Source organism: Nycticebus coucang, chromosome 14 (genome assembly GCF_027406575.1).
Source record: "Nycticebus coucang isolate mNycCou1 chromosome 14, mNycCou1.pri, whole genome shotgun sequence".
In the NCBI taxonomy this organism is placed as follows: Eukaryota; Metazoa; Chordata; class Mammalia; order Primates; family Lorisidae; genus Nycticebus; species Nycticebus coucang.
In genome coordinates this window covers 17009708-17030021 of record NC_069793.1, presented here as the reverse complement: position 1 = coordinate 17030021, position 20314 = coordinate 17009708, and the positions used below count along the sequence as shown (strand labels likewise).

The 20314-nt window shown below is 37.6% G+C and overlaps 2 protein-coding genes across 2 annotated transcripts; both read right to left on the bottom strand.

Annotated features, from left to right (window-relative positions):
* Positions 1-7227: 7227 nt before the first annotated feature.
* LOC128564349 (olfactory receptor 140-like) lies at positions 7228-8184 on the bottom strand (the record flags this gene model as incomplete). The annotated part of the gene is made up of 1 exon (XM_053559848.1): positions 7228-8184. A coding segment is annotated over one exon (957 nt), but the record flags the coding sequence as incomplete, so codon positions are not given.
* A 10088-nt stretch (positions 8185-18272) lies between these two features.
* Positions 18273-19202, bottom strand: LOC128564348 (olfactory receptor 140-like; the record flags this gene model as incomplete). The annotated part of the gene is made up of 1 exon (XM_053559847.1): positions 18273-19202. A coding segment is annotated over one exon (930 nt), but the record flags the coding sequence as incomplete, so codon positions are not given.
* Positions 19203-20314: the final 1112 nt, after the last annotated feature.

Sequence of the window (20314 nt, the reverse complement as noted above, 5' to 3'; positions counted from 1 at the left end):
ACAGGCACTTGTCACAGCACACAGCTCCAAAACTGGCACTTGATTCTAAAATAGTCACTCAAACACAAGTGACTCTTACTTCTCTAAAGAATAACAAGAGGCATTGGTGAATTTTGGAAAAGTGGCATCTTCTTTATTAAATAGCACACTAATAAGCTGTGATTGTCTTTGCTTCTAAAAAAGATGCTTGGCATCAAGGAAAATGGGGGGAACTCTAACTCCTGAAGTGCACACATGCTTTTATCCTTTCCACTCCTTATTTTATACTTATTTGCAAATATTTTTAAAGCCCTATTTTTTCAACTTACATTCATCCAATAATATGTATTAATTGTGCACCAGGTGATGGGGAGTGTTCTAATCACTGGTTTCATGGTATGAATGAGTAAACATAATTCTTGCCTTGACAAGGATTATAATCTTGTAGGGAAAACAAGATACATTAAAAATTAAAGTATAATTTATGATCATAAATATTAAGCATAAAACCAGGATATAGAATTAGGGAATAACTGGGGGGGGGGAGATGGGCAGAAAAGTCATCAGGAAAGACTTCTCAGAGGAGGAGGGATTTGATCTGAAAACAAGGAAGGAAGGGAAACTTACACAGGTGGCCTCAGCCTCTGCCTTGCAGTCATAGTTACCACACCAAACAGGAGCAGGTGTCCCAACTCTGTGACTAGCAACAAAGCAGGGAACATTTTCCTCAGCTCTGGATTCTTCGTAATGCCCCCAAAGAACACATTCTGCAAAAGCCGTGTTACTTTTAATTAGTAATGATTAGGTGTGCTGGACAGTTTTTGCACCCTGTCTCACATGCTCTTAACCTACGTTTTCTCTAGCTGTGGCTGCAGAAACCTGCTGGTAACAATAAAAGCCTCACAACCGCTGATCTTACCGATGTCCTTGACACCGCCTCTTCTCACAGGTGCAGTTCCCGCCCTCTCTGCTGGGGCTGCCGCGACTGCTAGGAGAACCTGTGCTTCAGGGTGGCGCATGCGCACACTGGAAACACGGAAGAAACAACACCCTTAGGGAAACTCCTGACCAGCGGTAGATGGGAGCCAGGCTGAGCTGGGCGCCTCAAGCACAGTCCAGATCGTGGGCTCACCGGTTCAATGATCGGCTGCACAGCTAAGCTCTGTTCTTCAGTAACACAATGATCCCTCTGTGGATCCCACAGAAGAAGACAAGGGCCTCTATCCATCCTGGCCACCTGGTAAGTATCAGGGCTGAATTCTTCTAACACCCAGTGTAATGGCAGTGTTCTTATTCGGACAGACTGGAGAGAAACTCAGGCATGGAGGGCAGGTGCAATATGCTTTATTCAGCTCAAGGGCAGGTGGTGAGCAGCATGGGAGGTCCGTCCTTATCTGGCTCCTGGTGGCCAAGAGGCTGAGTTACACAGAAAGTCTACATTTTGTGATGTGCTGTCCACACATTCAGGGGGTCTTGTAGACCTTTACACTCAGGAACAATCATGGTAACACGCAAACAACAGTTAGGTAAGCACGACTTCACTGTACACAGCAATGGCTGTCTGGGCGCACGCGTACGTGTCCATGGGAAGAAAGTCCAGACTTTGTCCCTTGTCCCATACCCAAGACCATGAAGGAGAAAGACCAAAACTATCATCTGTCCCTACACCTGCTGTGGTGCTGTCTTCATCTTTTCAGGCTATTACTGAAATCACGTTGCATCTCACTGCTCAATAGCTGCCATTACTAAGGATTAAAACATGGACCTTAATCAGAAAAAATAAGAACTAAATTCTTTCTCACTCCCTATCAAATGTTTTCAATTGAGAAATACTTGGAGTTATATCCCTTGTTCTTTTTCTACCTTCAGTAGTAAAAATTATTAATGTTGTTCGTTTGCAACTTTCTTGACAGATTACAACTTCCCAACGTATTTTACTATGAACCCTGGGACGTTTCCTGAAGAAGGAGAGTCTCAGTTTTATGGAACATGACTCTCACAGGTGATGGGCCACCCTCTGCGCTGGACTATCTTCACTAACACTCCAAAATTACTTCAGACGTGGGTTAGGGCAGTGTCCATTAACCTTACTTTTTAAATTTTTTCCGTTTTACACGTCCCCCAAGATTTTTTGATATTTTATTCTCCTAGTCATCCTGCCTGTGAAATTTTAATACTACATATATACTATCCACCCATTTGTGTATTTTATCTGTGCTTTACATATAAAAACAGTAAAATATTTATATCCTTCAAATTGCAATTTTTACATGTTTGGGAGGATATTTTGTCCAGTGTGAAAGTATTCATTAGGTCACTTACTTTTTTTTAAATGAAAAGTAATGTTGTTATAACAAACATTGTTATATGTTAATGACAAACAATGTTAATAACAAACTTGAGTCTAGGGCAGAGCCTGTAGCTCAAAGGAGTAGGGTGCTGGCCCCATATGCCAGAGGTGGTGGGTTCAAAATCAGCCCCGGCCAAAAACCACAAAACAAAAACACACACACACACAAAATAAAATAAACTTGAGTCTAACTAAAATTTTATCCATTCTTCAAACAGCTATACGAATCTATATCCAGTTCTTATATTTTGCTTCATCACCTTATAAGTATTTTCTTCAATATACTTTTTTCTTACAAATTATGTTATTTATTTGTTTATTATTCATCCATTCCCCACTGGAATTTAAGTTCCACACAAACACAACTCTTGTCTGTATTGTTCAACAGTACATATCCTGCCCCCAGAACTGTCTGACATACTGCAGGAGTTGAACAATATTTGGGGGTTAAATAATTAATATTGGGACATTTTTCAAGTAATAGATATTAACAGTATGGGAAAATAATGGGAAAATCCCTATAATATTTAATCTTGAGATGCTGTATGGTTTCCTAAAAAAAAAAAAAAAGGGCAAGAAGAGAAATCTCATCTGCCTCTTTGTTTAACATGTCTCTATGGCTGGGGCTCCGGATACCTGTTAGTGCACCAAGAAATGAGAAAGGTTGTAAGATTAAAAACGCCAACTAACTCAGCAGCATAAGTATTTGTTGAGATATAATTGGTATCTTTGGACAATGCCACATATCCTGTGTGTAGTCAAATTCTGTAAAGTGTCTTAGTTGTGGTGAATTTATTTTGTGTTTCTTGACCGAATATGAGAAAATAATTTTTTATTTTTAATTCATGTTTAGTTTTTAACTTCTTCCATAGGTCTGTATGAAGGATGAGACAAAACAAAACCAGCCATCATTTACAAATTTGGATATTTGATAACATATGGGCTTACTGTGGAGACTAGATATTTGGCATTGTATAAACTAAACATTGAGATGGGCATTTATCTACTTAAACAATTTTTAATATAATATTTTATTTCTTTATCAACCCATCCTCAGGCTTATCATGATTTGTAAATATTGATGTCAGGTGGACCTTCAGTGACAGTTATGACCACTATGGTGACATAGCACTTCACACCAGGTGTATCTTACAGTACTTCATAGCAATTGTTTCTCATGCCAATTCTGGATTGGATTAACTCGGTATGTATGAAAATATTTACATTTTCATGTAATATTCAGAATAGGAAATGCATTTGTTTTGGCCATTTGAGTATAACCTAATAGCATCCTTAGGGAATGGAAAAGACCCAGGCATCAGTATTCCCACTTTATGACGTGAGAAACTTGGTCGGGGAGTCAGAACGTCACCTGCCAAGGAAAACTTAGAAGCCAAGCCTCCTAAATCCTGGGCTAAGATCCTGATGCTTAGATTTTATTTAAAAACTAATGTATCACGACATTTTTATGCTGTCATCAACTATGAAGCATGTTAGAATTGTCTACTGAACAAAACAAATACCAATATTTGAAATTGAATTACATACAGGAATGTTCCTGTGTAGGATCAGATTTATTTACCCTTATTCAAATATACTTTCTAAAATAAGAAAAAAAATAGGTATTTAAAAATAACACTAATTGTACATAACTCTGGATTGGCTTGAGAGAATGCAGTTACTATGAACAGCATTGTGTTATGGCAAAAAAAAAAAAAAAGAGTTTAAGAAAACTGAGACCACATCACTAATCTAGTTTGACTTGATGCCATGTTGTCATGATATCCATAATATTTGTGATGGCAGGTGACAAAGAATGCATGAATGAGATTTAGAACGATCTAAAGGACTATTAGATACGTAAATTTCATTAAAGTGTCATCTGTGAAAATGTCTTCAACTTGTGTTACTACTCTGGAGTGGAAACACGGAGCCAACCAGAAAATTAGCTAGGTAATCATTCTCAAACTGATAAAAGATTAAAATCTATACATAATGATCCAATTAAGTGGCCATTTATCTGCCGATTAATAGCCAGAGTGGTGAGAAACAGAGCTCTTTGGAACCCCTATTCCTGTGTAGTCGAGCTCCCCAGAGCCCAGAGTAGTGTGAGAATGGAGAATGGAGACTCTATAGAGTTGGGTCAAAGTCAGTGAGGGTTGGACAAGAAGGTAACTTTTTAAAAGAAATTTTCCTAGGGTGGGGGGAGTAAGTTTTCACTTATTCGGTATGGTCCACACTGGGTGGGGGGCACACTTATAACCTTGACTCAATTTGTGAAAAAAATCTAAGTATGTAAAATGGGTATAACCCTAATATTTTTGGGGAAAAAGAATATGATAAACAAAGGAGGGCGGCGCCTGTAGCTCAAGGGGTAGGGCGCCGGTCCCATATGCCGGAGGTGGCGGGTTCAAACCTGGCCCCGGCCAAAAACCAAAAAAAAAACCAAAAAACAATAATAATATTAAAAAAAAAAAAAAACAAAGGAGGTTTCTAGAATATTAGTTTATAGAGTAGGAAAAACATAGGTGAGACAGAAACATAGTATTTCAAAACTATGGAGAAAAAGGAGAAAAAGGAGAAAACAGAATGAAAGGAGGAGAAATTAAATGTGGATCAGATCACAGATGGTTAAGAAACTGCTTGAGGTGTATGTGTGATGTTAGCTGGGTTCACGAACTAATTCAACAAAAATCAGGTACCTGCAAAGCAAAGGGTTCTTATGGGCAGTTTCATGCACTTCAATAGGAAGGGGAACCAGTTCTCAAGGTAACAAAACACTCAAGAGCAGAGCTCATATTCTCTTAGTCTGTTCTAAAATCCTTTTTATCCCAGGAAGACATCTAAGTGGTTTACAAAAAATGGAAAAATTTAGAGTTGTAGTCAAGTGCTGGCCATATAGGTACAAAATCTCTCAAAACCCTTCTTACTTTACTTATAGTTGAGGTAGAAGTAAATACAACTATATTGATTGTTCTGACATCTTATCATGAACATAATTACAGAACTTGTAGACGCCTCCTAAATGACATAAGTAAACTCTTTGTAGAAATAGGAAGAGGGATTTAAAGACATGAAAGGAGATAGTGGCACAGGGAGAAAGAAATTTAGGTCTCCTGATCTGGAGCTGGTGTTATTATCTGCCATCATGTTATAAAATCATAATATGTTGCTAAATATTGTTTCATCACAATTAATTTCTTTAATAAAACATATGACACCTAAGAGGGAAGAAGGGAGGGGGGTGGGGCCTTGGTGTGTGTCACACTTTATGGGGTCAAGACATGATTGCAAGAGGGACTTTACCTAACAATTGCAATCAGTGTAACCTGGCTTATTGTACCCTCAATGAATCCCCAACAATAAAAAAAACAAACATATGACACCCATGAGGTGGGAGGCTTGATGTTTCTGTCTAAAGAGGGAGCTCTAAACCATGCACATTTGTACTTTGGTAACAGACTGCAATTTTTAAAAGATCTAAAAGTTATTTATAACAATGTCTTGCAAGTAAGGTAAGTGGTTTAGCTGAGAAATATTTCCTTTGGTCCACCAAGGAGTAATAATTCCCAATTATTTTCTCTATACCTTGTAATGTCTAAAGGAGTTTCCTAGAAGAGTTTTCAAAGGAGATACTAGATTTGGAAACTAAATGTACAACCATAGTTTTGAATAAATTTTTATATATGGTTTTGTAAAAAAAAATGCATTTGTCACTAATGATTTGAAAATCATTAAAATCTTGGCTCAGTGCCCATAGCTCAGTGGGTAGGATGCTGGCCACATACACCGAGGCTGGCGGGTTTGAACCTGGCCCAGGCCAGCTAAACAACAATGATAACTGCAACAAAAAAATGGAAGAGTGTTGTGGCAGGCGCCTGTAGTCTTTGCTAGTTGGGAGGCTGAGGCAAGAGAATTACTTAAGCCCAAGAGTTGGAGGTTGCTGCGAGCTGTGGTGCCACAGCACTCTACTGAGGGTGACATAGTAAAACACTGTCTCAAAAAAATTCATTAAAAACCGATAAATTTTTCCTTCTGTAACATATAATCAAAAATATTTTTATATACTAAACAATAATTAAATATTAGTTCCAATATATTCTATAATGAAAGTATCACAGGATATGGAGTAAGAACATTTGAGCTCAAGGATTTTATACAAGTTCTACGATTCAGTTCTTTTAACCTTTGATCTTCCATTTTTTTTGTAAAATAAGAACATTTGATATCAGGGTTTTTTTTTTGCAGTTTTTCTCTGGGGCTGGGTTTGAACCCGCCACTCCTGCTTTATGGGGCCGGCACCCTACTCCTTAAGCCACAGGCACTGCCCTGGATATCAGTTTTATAAAGTTGTAACCATGTGAGGAAATTAAAAAATTCACAAAGGTTTACATACAATAATTTTTATAATCACCAACAACTTATACTCAACAGAAGAAACCTAATGTATTTTAAAACCTTATATATATTAGGTGTATGTGAAGAGAGTATTGGGAAGATAATCTTTCTAAATTACATTCTACACTATTCTGCATACCAGTAGGCAATAGTGTTCAAAAGTGCAGGCTCATTATATGACTCTGCAATTAGAAAAGGAATTGTTTTTTATTTCTGACAAAATAAGAGAGGTCTCATCTAAATGCTGTCTTTTTCTTCAGAGACCTTTTGGTATGTTTGAAAGAACATTGGATTTGACTCTAGACAAATTTATATCTGAACACCAGATCTGCCTTTGACTTTGGGCTGGCTATAAACTTTGTGTTCTTTATCTGTAAAATAGGAATAATTATAATAATACCTGCCTTACAAAAGTGCAGAGGAGTTGAGAGGTGTGAGGAAGGCTGTAATGAAAGATAAAATTGTAAAGATCATGATGCAAACACACTCTTCATATTAGATCATTTATTATGTGAAATTGCATTCCTGTTTAATAACATTCTAATAGCATTTTTCACCTCTGCATTCCTCACTGTGTAGATAACTGGATTTAACATGGGAGTGACAAGTGTATAAAATACTGCTATGGCTTTATCCATTGGAAAGGTGGCTACTGGTCGCAGATACATAAAAATACAGGGCACAAAGAATAAAAAGACAACTGTGATGTGGGAGCCACAGGTAGAAAGGGCCTTTTTCCTCCCCACAGAACTGTGAGTCTTCAGGGAGTGCAGGATGACCACATAGGATATCAACAATGTTATGAAGGTGATCATAGAGGTCACTCCACCATTGGCAGCAAGAAAGAGACCTACAAAAAAAGTGTCAGTGCAGGCCAATTGCAGCAGGGGGAAAATGTCACACATGAAGTGATTCAAGGTGTTGGGGCCGCAGAATGGGAGCCATAATGTCACTAGAATCTGCCCAATGGAGTGAAGGAAGCCGACTATCCAGCACACCCCCACCAGGAGGCAGCAGATGCGGTGGCTCATGAGGGTCACGTAGTGCAGAGGTCTACAGATGGCCACGTAGCGGTCATAGGCCATGACCACCAGGAGGACAATCTCTGAGCCACCTAAGAAATGTTCAAGGAAGAGCTGTGTCAGGCAGCCATTGAAGGAGATGGCTTTTGTCCCAGTAAGCAAATCAGCCAGCATTTTAGGGATTATGGAGGAGGAATAGCAGGCATCTATCAAAGATAAGAAAGCCAGGAAGAAATACATTGGGGAGTCCAAAGTCTGGCTACAGACTATGGTCACCACAAGGAGCAGGTTTCCCATGACAGTGACGAGATAGGTGATAAATAAGACCAAAAATAGAATTCTCTGCATCTGAGGATTCTGTGTCAGTCCCATTAGTATGAATTCTGTCACATTCATTTCATCTTCTTTTATTTCAGTGTTGATGACAAATTCATAAGTGGTGGATTACCTGTAAAAACAAGATTCTTAATAGCAAACGTGATGCACACCATGTATTTTGGATTTTCAGATAAGCCAAACATATTTTGATAACACGTGTATAAGCTGTTTTCTTTGATGGTTTGTCAGAAAAGAGGAAACATGCTACTCTTTCTATTTTATCAATAATGTTGTCTATTGGCAGTTAAATTTGGGGTAAGTCAAAAGGTATTTGTGGAGTTTTAACTATTTGGAGGCTATCGTCAGAAATTCCCATCTTTGTTTTATAGTCAATTGTAATTAGAAATAATTAATTTTGTTCTTTTTATGTGAATATATTTTATTTAAAATTATCTATACTCCTTTTGATATATAATGGCCAGAAATATTTAACTTTTGTCAGAAATAAATATTGTGAAAGACTTTTAAATGCAATATAAAAATCACTAGATATCTTCAATCTATATGTTGTCTGTACCACTCTGGGGTTACATAATTCTATGGAGTTTGTATCTTTGCCCATCTTTGAGCCATTTTACAAGTCTTTAAATTGTAGAGAACTGACAATAATGCAAACAATTCTTGTTTGTAGAACTACAAATGTTTTCTGGTGGAGGTTCAATTGACTTCCCTGACCCTGGCATAGAAAGCCCATTTTCCATTTATTTCTAAATTATTACACCGTTTGATTGAACAATGTAAGTGTGGTACATGGAATTCTCTTAGGACTGGTTTCAATCATACTAATCTTCCTAGTTCCATCATTAATGAGACAACAACGTATCTGGCCCGTGTTCATTCTGTACGTGTGTGAGAGTCATGATTTTACTTCTTTTTTTGGAACGTTCTTTTACCTTTTTAATATTAGATTTATTTAAAAAAATCTGAAAGACACAAAAATGCACATATTCTTACTCTGTTATTTCATCATGAGTTTTTCTGTTTTATTGTATTTTGGATTTGTTTTCTATTTGATTAACTTATAAAGATCTCTTTCAAAACTTGCTGTGAAGTCAAGTGAAAACACAGTATGCTGTTAAAGAACATTCTTTTTTTTTTTGTGGTTTTTGGCCGGGGCTGGGTTTGAATCCGCCACCTCCGGCATATGGGACCGACGCCCTACTGCTTGAGCCACAGGCGCCGCCCAAGAACATTCTTAAAAATCTTATTCTACTACTCATATTTGATTTAGCTCATATGAACATTCTTATGAATAAAGTAAAAGCAAGAAGTTGAACAAATTTTGTCAACTAGGCCATGGTGTGTGCACTTGTGTGTGTCAGGATGGTGGGAAGGGAACCTTAGAATATTGTTTTAAGCTCTATTTAAAAATTAATTCAAAGTTCATTTCCAAATATTTATTAATTACTATGTACCTGGCACTTTAGAAAGTAGAAATATAGCAGTGAAAAAAACGAAAAACAGAGACGTCTGTATTTTCATGTCCTAGTAGAGAGAGAGAGTAGGTAGCAAATTAAAAAAGGAATTATGTAGTACATCAGATTGAAATACCTGCCACAAGATAAATATGGTAGAGTAAATGACATATGGAACATGCGCAGAGGGATCCTTGTGCATGGGGTAGTCAGAGTAGGCTTCCTGGACAGGGAAGGCCTAACCAAACCTGAGGGAATCGAGGAAGGAGTGGAGCAGATACCTATGGAAAGAGGTTCCGCGTAGAAATGTCAGCAAGTGAAAAGTCCGTCAGGAGGAAGCAGGCTAGTACCAGTGGTCTGAGGATCACAGCGTTGCTGCAGCGCCAGGTGCTCTAAGCGTCAGAGGACTTAAATAAGAAAAAACCTGCGTAGTTGGCAGAGGAATTCAAATTTTATCTCCATAAAGTTGCCCCCAATCGTAGCCAGCGAAGCTGCTTATATAATCTTTCATGGGACCCTGCCTACTATGTGGCTGTATTTTAAGCTTTATTTGTAAGCAGTTTCCAATCCACATTTTAGAAGAAACATCATTAACAATACGTTCCCCTTTGGGTAATAGACCTGGGCTACAAGAGGGCAGAGGGCCATTTTCAAATCACACGGAATTTCACAATGTGCTGACTTACATCACTCCGGCTACATCCCTTAGAGGCTGAGTCTCCAGTGACTGAGGAACTCAGCACAGCACCAGAGAATCCCCGTCCCAGGGGCAGAGCTCCACTGGACCCAGGCCAAGCCGGTGCTCTTCCAGCACAAACCCAGGTCGTGGAGCTCCACTGGAGCCAGGCCAAGCCGGTGCTCTTCCAGCACAAACCCAGGTTGTGGTCTCACCCATGCAAGGATTTGCTGCACAGCTAAGCTCCGTTCTATGGTAACACAACGATCCCTCTCCCAGTAATGCAGATGAAGACATCTTGGTCACACAGACGTATTAGGGCTGAATTTTTTTTTTTTTTTTTTTTAACACACAGTCTGGTTCTCTCTTCGTCTTTTCAGGCTATTACTGAAATTGTGTCAAATCTAACTGCAAGTTTGCTGCCATTTCTAGGGATTAAAACGTGGATCTCATCCAGAAAAAATAATAACTAAATTCTTATTCCATGATACTCAAAATCATATGCTTTCAAATTAATAATATGTGGAGTCATAGCCCTAGTTCTTTTCCTATCTTCAAGAGTAAAACATATTAAAATTGTATATTTGCAACTTTTTTCACAGATTATAACTAGTTCACAAACCTATTTTCTATACACCTTGGGTGGTCTCTTGAGGAGGGCGAGTCTCTCAGTATTATGGAGTGTGATGCTCACAGGGGATGGGCCACCCTCCCTCTGCACTGGAGTCTCTTCACTAACACTCCAAAGTTACTCCATGTTCTTACCTAACCATTTAGGGGGTTAGGGTAGTGTCCGTCAACCTTTTTTTTTTTTTTTTTCAGTTTTACACTGAAGATTTTTTGAAGTTTTTTTACATTTTATGCTCCTAATCATCCTGCCTCTGAAATTTTAATATCAAGATACACTATCTACCTGATTATGTATTTTATCTGTGCTTTATATGTAAAAACAGTAAATTTTTTTTATCTTCCAAGATGCAATTTTTATATACTTAGGGTGGATATTTTGTCCACTGCGAATATATTCATTAGGTAACTTGCTTTTTTCTAAATGAAAAGTAATGTTGTTATTAAACGTGGGCCTAACTAGAATTCTAGCTGTGCTTCAAATAGCTACAGGAATCTACACCCAGTTCTTATATCTGCATCATCCTCTTAAAAGAATTTTCTTCAACAAACTTATTGGTGACAAAATTATATTGTTTATTTATTTGTTTATTTACTATCCATCAATTCCTCACTGGAATTAAGTTCCACACAAATACAACGATCGCCTGTATTGTTCAACAATGTATATACAACCCCAAGAACTTTCTGACATGCTGCAGGCATTGAATAATATTTGGGGGTTAAATAGGTCAAAACTTTCCCAACTTAATTGACCTTGAGCCATTTTTCAAATAACAGATATTAACACTATGGGAAAATAATGGAAAAGTCCCTATAGACACAGTAGTTAACTTCAAACTTCTACCCCCAAGTCAAGTAACCTCCATGATTTTTTTTAGTGCTTATTTTTCCCCCCAACATTTCTCTAACTCATGTGTCCATTTATTTGAAATTCAACCATTAGTTATTCATTTCTTGAGCTCATTGCCTCCCACTTTTCATGATCATACATCTGTGGGAATGAGATGATTAGATAGCTTTTCCCTGACAGAAGAGGAATCAAGAGAGTGTGAATAATTTGGGAAGCAGAGATTAAGAAAGAACTGCAAGGAAGAAGAGACCCCCCCAAAGAAGGGAAGAAGCTTCACTGTTTCACAATGTGGCCACGAGCATCAGTTTCATGTTTTGATATTTGTGCAACATGCTAGCAAGAAGTATGTGAAGCAGAAAGGGCAGAGGAGGCAGAATCTAAAAGTCTTGATGTGTTGCTTAATCTTATTGAGTCTCATTTTGTTCTAGGATGAAAGGACTTATCTAATAATAACTGTTGCTGCAATAAAAGAGTTAAAGTTTGTAAAAAATCTAACAATGTGCATGCTTTATAGTTAGCCCAATAGTAAGCTAACCCTCTGATTTAAATAATGCCTTGCATTTTTTGTGATTTAAATGTCCAGATTAAACCAAAGTATCCTTACACATCAGATCCAAATCTTATCTTGTTAATTTTTGGGGAAACACCCATACTTGCTTTCAGACTTTTTTTTTTTTTTAAATCTTTGATCCCAGAAATAATCAGATGAGAATTGGTTCTCATGAGAAATTCTTGATGATGGGTGCCGAGGAACAACTAGCATTCCTAAAATTACTTACAAACTAGCAAGACTCCATCCACTGAGAATGTCAGGCTTACTTGTATTTGTCCCTTTCATTCCTACACCTCCCAAGTTTGCTGTTGACAATTTATAATTCGTGTCTCATAATCTTCTCACCCCTGCACTGGGCTTTTGGTGTTGCCCCTAAGACATAGTCATTGGTCATAGAGTCCCTCTTCGAATGCTCCCTTTTTTCTTAGGGTAGGAATGACTTTACCCTTATTCCTGGCTTATTCCAAACACTAACAATCTTAACACATAGTGAACTACAGATCATTTCATCTAGTTTCTGTTGAAATGTTTAATTCTCCTCAGAGATTGCAAACTATTTGATCATTGTTATCATATGGAGTACTAATTATATTATCTTCCAGGTTCAGACTTTGTACGAAAATGTTCTATTCTTATGAATTGGAAAAATCACACCTGATTGAACATTAGGGGAGAAATTTTAATCTTTAATTCATCTTATTTTGTAACTCTTTCTATAGGTCTGTATGAAGGATGAATCACTTAGTTAAAGCAAAACAAAACAATAAACAAAACTGTAGGCCACTTGTAAATCTGGGTATTTGATAACAGATGGGCTTAGTATGGAGTTTAGATATTTGGTATACTATACATTAAACATTAAGGCAACTATTTGACTTAAAATTTTTTGAATGTAATATTTCATTTCTTTATCAACCCATCCTTCATGCTTGTCATAATTTGTAAATATGGATTTCAGGTGAACATTAAGTTATAGTTATGACCCCTCTGAGAATAGCAATACTTCCCATCAGGTGTATTATAGCAATAGTTTGTCATGCCAACTCTGGATTAGATTAATGGGATAAATATGAAAGCAATTACATTCTTATGATATTCATGGTAGAAAACTGCATTAATTTTTGCTATTTCAATTTAATCCAATAATATCTCTGTTGAATGGTAAAGAGACAGGCATCAGTATTCCCACTTTATGACATGAAAACCTTAGCCAGGGAGTGAGAACTACGTGACCCCATAAATGATCACATGAGACATGGATTGAGAGTACAAACTGCAAGAGGTGAGCTTCCCACAGGTGCAGGGCAAGCCTCCAGCACCTTTTGCAGAGTCCTTTTATTGAGAAGATACATAATGGGTGGAAAGATTACTAAGCAAAAGACATGCAGGGCCTGTGTGCTCAGGGAAATGATCTCATAGGTGCCAAAAGAGTATGTACTTAAGTCTCCAAAAAGACTATATGCATAGTATTCCATGGTATACATATACCACAATTTATTAATCCATTCGTGGATCGATGGGCACTTCGGCTTTTTCCATGACTTAGCAATTATGAATTGGGCTGCAATAAACATTCTGGTACAAATATCTTTGTGAATACTATGCAGCCTTAAAGAAAGATGGAGACTTTACCTCTTTCATGTTTACATGGATGGAGCTGGAACATATTCTTCTTAGTAAAGTATCCCAAGAATGGAAGAAAAAATATCCAATGTACACAGCCCTACTATGAAACTAATTTGGGACTCTCACATGAAAGCTATAACCCAACTACAACTTAACAATAGGGGGAAGTGGGAAAGGGGGGGGTGGGTAGAGGGAGGGGAATCGGTGGGATCACACCTGTGGTGCATATTACAGGGGTATTTGCGAAACTTGGTAAATGTAGAATATAAATGTTTTGGCACAGTAACTGAGACAACGCCGGAAAGGCTATGTTAACCACTGTGATAAAAATGTGTCAAATGGTTTATGAAGTGAGTGTATGATGCCCCATAATCATATCATTGTATACACTTATGATTTAATAAAAAAATTAAAAAAAAAAAAAAAAAAAAGACTATATGCAATTTTTCTCCACTAATCCTTCAAGGAACTGCCATCAAATGCCTAATGTTTAGCATCAGCCTTACTACTACAGGACTGAACTTTGCTCCTCCGGCATTACTGAGTTACTGGGTGGCTTGCCTTCTAAGTCACAAGCGATTTCCAGGCTTGCCAGGAGAACGTCTTGTTCTCAGTAATTCCTCAGATGAGTTATGAGATTGGTGGCTGTTGTAGTAAATATGTTAATCTTCTACACAGAACTTCATCTGTCAAGGAAAAATTAGAAGCCAAGCCTCCTAAATCCTGGGCTAAGATACTTAGACTCAGATTATTATTTTTAAACTAATGTGTCATGACTTGTTATCACAAGTTGTGAAGTATATTAAATTATCTATTAAAAGAAACACTTACCAATATTTGAAATTAGTTTTTGAAACATATTAAATTCAATTCATGAATGTTCCTATGTGGAACCACATTTACTTACCCTTGTTCAAATATGTTTTAGAAAATAAGGAAAAAAAAACAATTTAAGAAAACTGAGATTGCATGACTAGACGCTGTAGTGCCAGGATAGCATTTGTGATGGTAGGTGACAAAGAACATATGAATGAGGCTTGAAACTGTAAAGGACTGTTATAAACATTGATTTTGCTAAAGTGGCATTGATAAAAATTTCCGGATCTTGCCTTATAATTCTTTTTTTTTTTTTTCCTCCATTTTTTTTTTTTTTTTTTTATTGTTGGGGATGCATTGAGGGTACAATAAGCCAGGTTACACTGATTGCAATTATTAGGTAAAGTCCCTCTTGCAATCATGTCTTGCCCCCATAAAGTGTGACACACACCAAGGCCCCACCCCCCTCCCTCCTTCCCTCTTTCTGTTCCCCCCCCATAACCATAATTGTCATTAATTGTCCTCATATCAAAATTGAGTACATAGGATTCATGCTTCTCCATTCTTGTGATGCTTTACTAAGAATAATGTCTTCCACGTCCATCCAGGTTAACACGAAGGATGTAAAGTCTCCATTTTTTTTAATGGCTGAATAGTATTCCATGGTATACATATACCACAGCTTGTTAATCCATTCCTGGGTTGGTGGGCATTTAGGCTGTTTCCACATTTTGGTGATTGTAAATTGAGCTGCAATAAACAGTCTAGTACAAGTGTCCTTACGATAAAAGGATTTTTTTCCTTCTGGGTAGATGCCCAGTAATGGGATTGCAGGATCAAATGGGAGGTCTAGCTTGAGTGCTTTGAGGTTTCTCCAAACTTCCTTCCAGAAAGGTTGTACTAGTTTGCAGTCCCACCAACAGTGTAAAAGTGTTCCCTTCTTTCCACATCCACGCCAGACTTCATGAAGAAGACTGCCATGGCAATTGTAACAACAACAAAAATAAACAAATGGGACTTCATTAAACTGAAAAGCTTCTGTACAGCTAAGGAGACAATAACCAAAGCAAAGAGACAACCTACACAATGGGAAAGGATATTTGCATATTTTCAATCAGACAAAAGCTTGATAACTAGGATCTATAGAGAACTCAAATTAATCCACATGAAAAAAGCCAACAATCCCATATATCAATGGGCAAGAGACATGAATAAAACTTTCTCTAAAGAGGACAGACGAATGGCTAACAAACACATGAAAAAATGTTCATCATCTCTATATATTAGAGAAATGCAAATCAAAACAACCCTGAGATATCATCTAACCCCAGTGAGAATGGCCCACATCACAAAATCTCAAAATTGCCTTATAATTCTTGAGAGAAAGCACAGAGCCAGATTGAAGAATTAGCATGTGCTTACTAGGTAATTATTCCTCAAAAAAGGAACCAACCTCAAAAAAAGATTAAAATCTATTCACGATGGCCCATTATGCAGCCATCCAGCCTTTGATTAAATAGCCATGATGGTGAGGAAAGAAAACACTTTGGAATCCCTGTAGCTGTCTGGTCCAGCTCCCTAGACCCTGCAGACACATGAGAATGGAGAAAGGACTAGGTGGGTAGATTCAGGTCCCAGTTGGTGAGGGTTGAAGATGAAGGTAACTTTTCAAAAGAAGTTTTCCTGGAGCTGGAAAGGAAAGTCTGTTTCTAGAATACAAGCTCAAGGAATTAGTCAAAAAACACTGGATTGACAGTAGCACAGATTTTTCAAACTAAAAGAAGAAATCAGAATGAAAAAAGGAGAAATTAAATATGCATACGATCACAGTTTGTAAGAAACTGCTTACTGTGTAAGTTTGATGTTTGACAGGTTGAGGAACTAACAACAAAAATCAGGTTCCTGCAAAGTATTCTTATGGGCAGTTTCATGCACTGCAATAGGTAGAGGAACCAGTTCTCAAGGTAAGAAAACACTCAAAAGCAGAGCTCATACCATCTTACTCCCATCTTAATGGCCCTTTCATCCCAGAAGGACAATCACCTAAATCGTTTACAAAACTGGAATAGTTTAAGGTGGTGGTCAATCGCTGGCCATATACAATCTCCAAACCCATCCTTTTTTATTTCCTGTAGTTGAAGTAGAAGTAAATATAACAATATTTATGGTTCTAATGTATTAGCATGAACATCATCACAGAACTTATAAAGAACTTGTAAATTACCAAAGTCAAGTCTTTGTAGAAATAGGGACAGTGATGTAAGATCATAAAATTAGAGAGTGCAGCAGAGAGAAATAAACTCAGGTGTTCTGATCCTGGAGCTGGTGTTCTTGTTATCCATCGTGTTCTAAATCATGATTTGCTTGTTGGGTATTGGTACTTTACTGAATCCACTGATTTCTCCAACAAAACATGATACCTATGAGGAAGGAGGCTGAATCTTTCTGTCTAAAGAGGGAGCTCTAAACATATCTATGACCTACACATTTGTATTCAGGTAACAGATTACAGTTTTTAAAAGACCCATGCGTTACTTATAACAAAGGCTTATAAATAAGGCAAGTGGTTAAGCTGAGAAATCCTTCCTTTAGACCACCATGGAGTAAAGAGTCCTGATTTTTTCTACATACCTTGTGAAGCATTTCCTAAAGCAGTTTCCAAAGAGGATATCAGATTCAGGAACTAAATGTACAACCAGCATTTTTTTTTGTAGTGAAACTGTTTTATAGATAAAATATACTGTATGTATTTATAAAAGTATGCATTTAATTGCAACTAATGATTTTTAACCTAATAAATTATCTTTTCTATAACATAGAACTAAAAATATTTTTATATCCGAAACCATAATTCTTAGTCACAATATTCTGTAATGGAAACAGCACAGGATACAGAGTAAGCATGTCTGAGTTCAAGGGTTATGTACACGTTGTTTGATCTGGTTATTTAATCTTTTGATCCTCCATTTTTCTGTCAATAAGAACATTGGATTTAAGTTTTATAAAGTTGTAAGTATGTGAGGACATTTAAAAAGTTTCACATAGGTTTAAACATAATTATTTTTTATCATCACTGACAAATTTTATTCAATAGAGAAACCCAATATATTTTTATGTGTTAGGTAGTTCAAGAATTGGCCAAGAGAGTATGGGAAAGAGCTTTTAAAATTATATTCTACACTAATCTACATACTAGTGGGCACTACTGTTTAAATGCAGGAAAATCATATAACTCTGCAATCAGAAAAGAAAGTTTTTAAATTCAATGCAAGCAAGCAAAGTCTGTTCTCATTGCTGTCTTTTTCTTGTGATACCTTTTGTTATGTTTGAAAGAGTATTAGATTTGAATCTTGCTGAATGCACATCTAATACTAGATCTGTCCCTGGCATTGGGCTGGCTATTGTTTTCTGAAGTTTGTTTTCTTCAACTGTAAAATGGGAATAATATTGATAATAATACTGATATACTTATCTCGTGAAAGTGTTATGGCAGTCAAGTGAGAGGTATGAGAAAGGCTTTCTGAAGAAAAGAAATAAAAATTAAAAGGATTGCAATGGAAATACTATCTTCACAATAGATCACTTATTATGTGAAATTGCATTCCTGTTTAATAGCATTCTAATAGCATTTTTCATCTCTGCATTCCTCACTGTGTAGATAACTGGATTTAACATGGGAGTGACAAGTGTATAAAATACCGCTATGGCTTTATCCATTGGAAAGGTGGCTACTGGTCGCAGATACATAAAAATACAGGGCACAAAGAATAAAAAGACAACTGTGATGTGGGAGCCACAGGTAGAAAGGGCCTTTTTCCTCCCCACAGAGCTGTGAGTCTTCAAGGAGCGCAGGATGACCACATAGGATATCAACAATGTTATGAAGGTGATCACAGGGATTACCCCGCCATTGGCAGCAAGGAAGAAACCCACAAGAAAAGTGTCAGTGCAGGCCAGTTGCAACAGGGGGAAAATATCACAAATGAAGTGATCTAAGGTGTTGGGGCCGCAGAATGGGAGCCATAATGTCACTAGAATCTGCCCAATGGAGTGAAGGAAGCCCACTGTCCAGCACACCCCCACCAGGAGGCAGCAGATGCGGTGGCTCATGAGGGTCATGTAGTGCAGAGGTCTACAGATGGCCACGTAGCGGTCATAGGCCATGACAAGAAATAGGATAATCTCTGAGCCACCTAAGAAATGTTCAATAAAGAGCTGTGTCAGGCAGCCATTGAAGGAGATGGCTCTTGTGTCAGAGAGCAAATCAGCCAGCATTTTAGGGACTATGGAGGAGGAATAGCAGGCATCTATCAAAGATAAGAAAGCCAGGAAGAAATACATTGGGGAGTCCAAAGTCTGGCTACAGACTATGGTCACCACAAGGAGCAGGTTTCCCACGACAGTGATGAGGTAGATGATAAGTAACACCAAAAATAGAATTCTCTGCGTCTGAGGATTCTGTGTCAGTCCCATTAGTATGAATTCAGTCACATTCATTGTGATTTCTTTTATTTAAAAGCTGATGACAAATTCAGAAGTGGTGGATTAACCTGCAAAGATAAGACTCTTAATGATGGACACTATTTTGATTTTCAGATAAGCCAAATGTGGTTTAATAAAATAAGCTATTTTCTTTTCTGGTATGTATGCTACTTTTTTCTATTTTATAAAAAGAGATTAGAGTAAATATTTGAAGCTGACTAATTCACCTTCCTATGAGAGTGCTGAATTCCTCATTACAACCCCTGACAAATGATCACTGTCCTTTGTTAGAGGAAATTCAGGCATAAGGATCTCACTTGTAAAACATCTGACTCCTTTTCAGCCAGGAAGAAATGTCAGAAAGCCCTTCCTTAAGTACATTTTTAAAAACTCTTTCACGAATTCTGTGTCTGCACACAGCTGTTGAATCCTAATTCACTTTTCTTCTATTGAATGCTGTTTAAATAAGCCGCAGGGAACAGGGCCGTATCTCTCTTCTTCACCTTTTTATGCCCTGCACTTAGTTCAGTGTCTGACTCACAAAAGTCTTCAGTAAATACCAAGCAAATAAGTTGGAAGATTCTACTTATTTGCTCTGTTTTCTTTTTTCCAGGTTACTCCAAAAAGGATGTGGTCATGATCTTTTATAGAAAAAAATGGAATAGACTTTGGAAAGTAGACTCCATGCACTCCTTTCTCTCCTTTGGATATGCTTTCACTCTTTTTTACATTGGTGGTCTGGATGGTCTTTCAAGGTTAGGTTTACCCAGCGGCCTCACCTCTGAGCACCAGGCAGTGTTAACTGAGGGCCAGAGACTAAGGAGGGAAGAAAGGATGACATTTATTTGGTTGGTTCCCTCCTGTGGCTTGGGTGCCTATAACCAAGGCTGGGGTGGACCTTTGCAGCAGCAATTACTTTTGGATTTGTGTGATCACCTCCTGACCCTGCTCTCTCCTGCCTGTGTGTGCTGATGGTTGCCTAGCTACTGCCAACTCTGGGGTGCTTTATCATGCCTTGATAAAGCTTTCTTTAACCCTAGCCATAAATTGAATACTAATGTTAATTAAACCCTCTTTGATCTTTTATTTTCAGTATGCTATTTCTTGCCGGGACTTCAAAGGATACAGAAAGTTTGTAT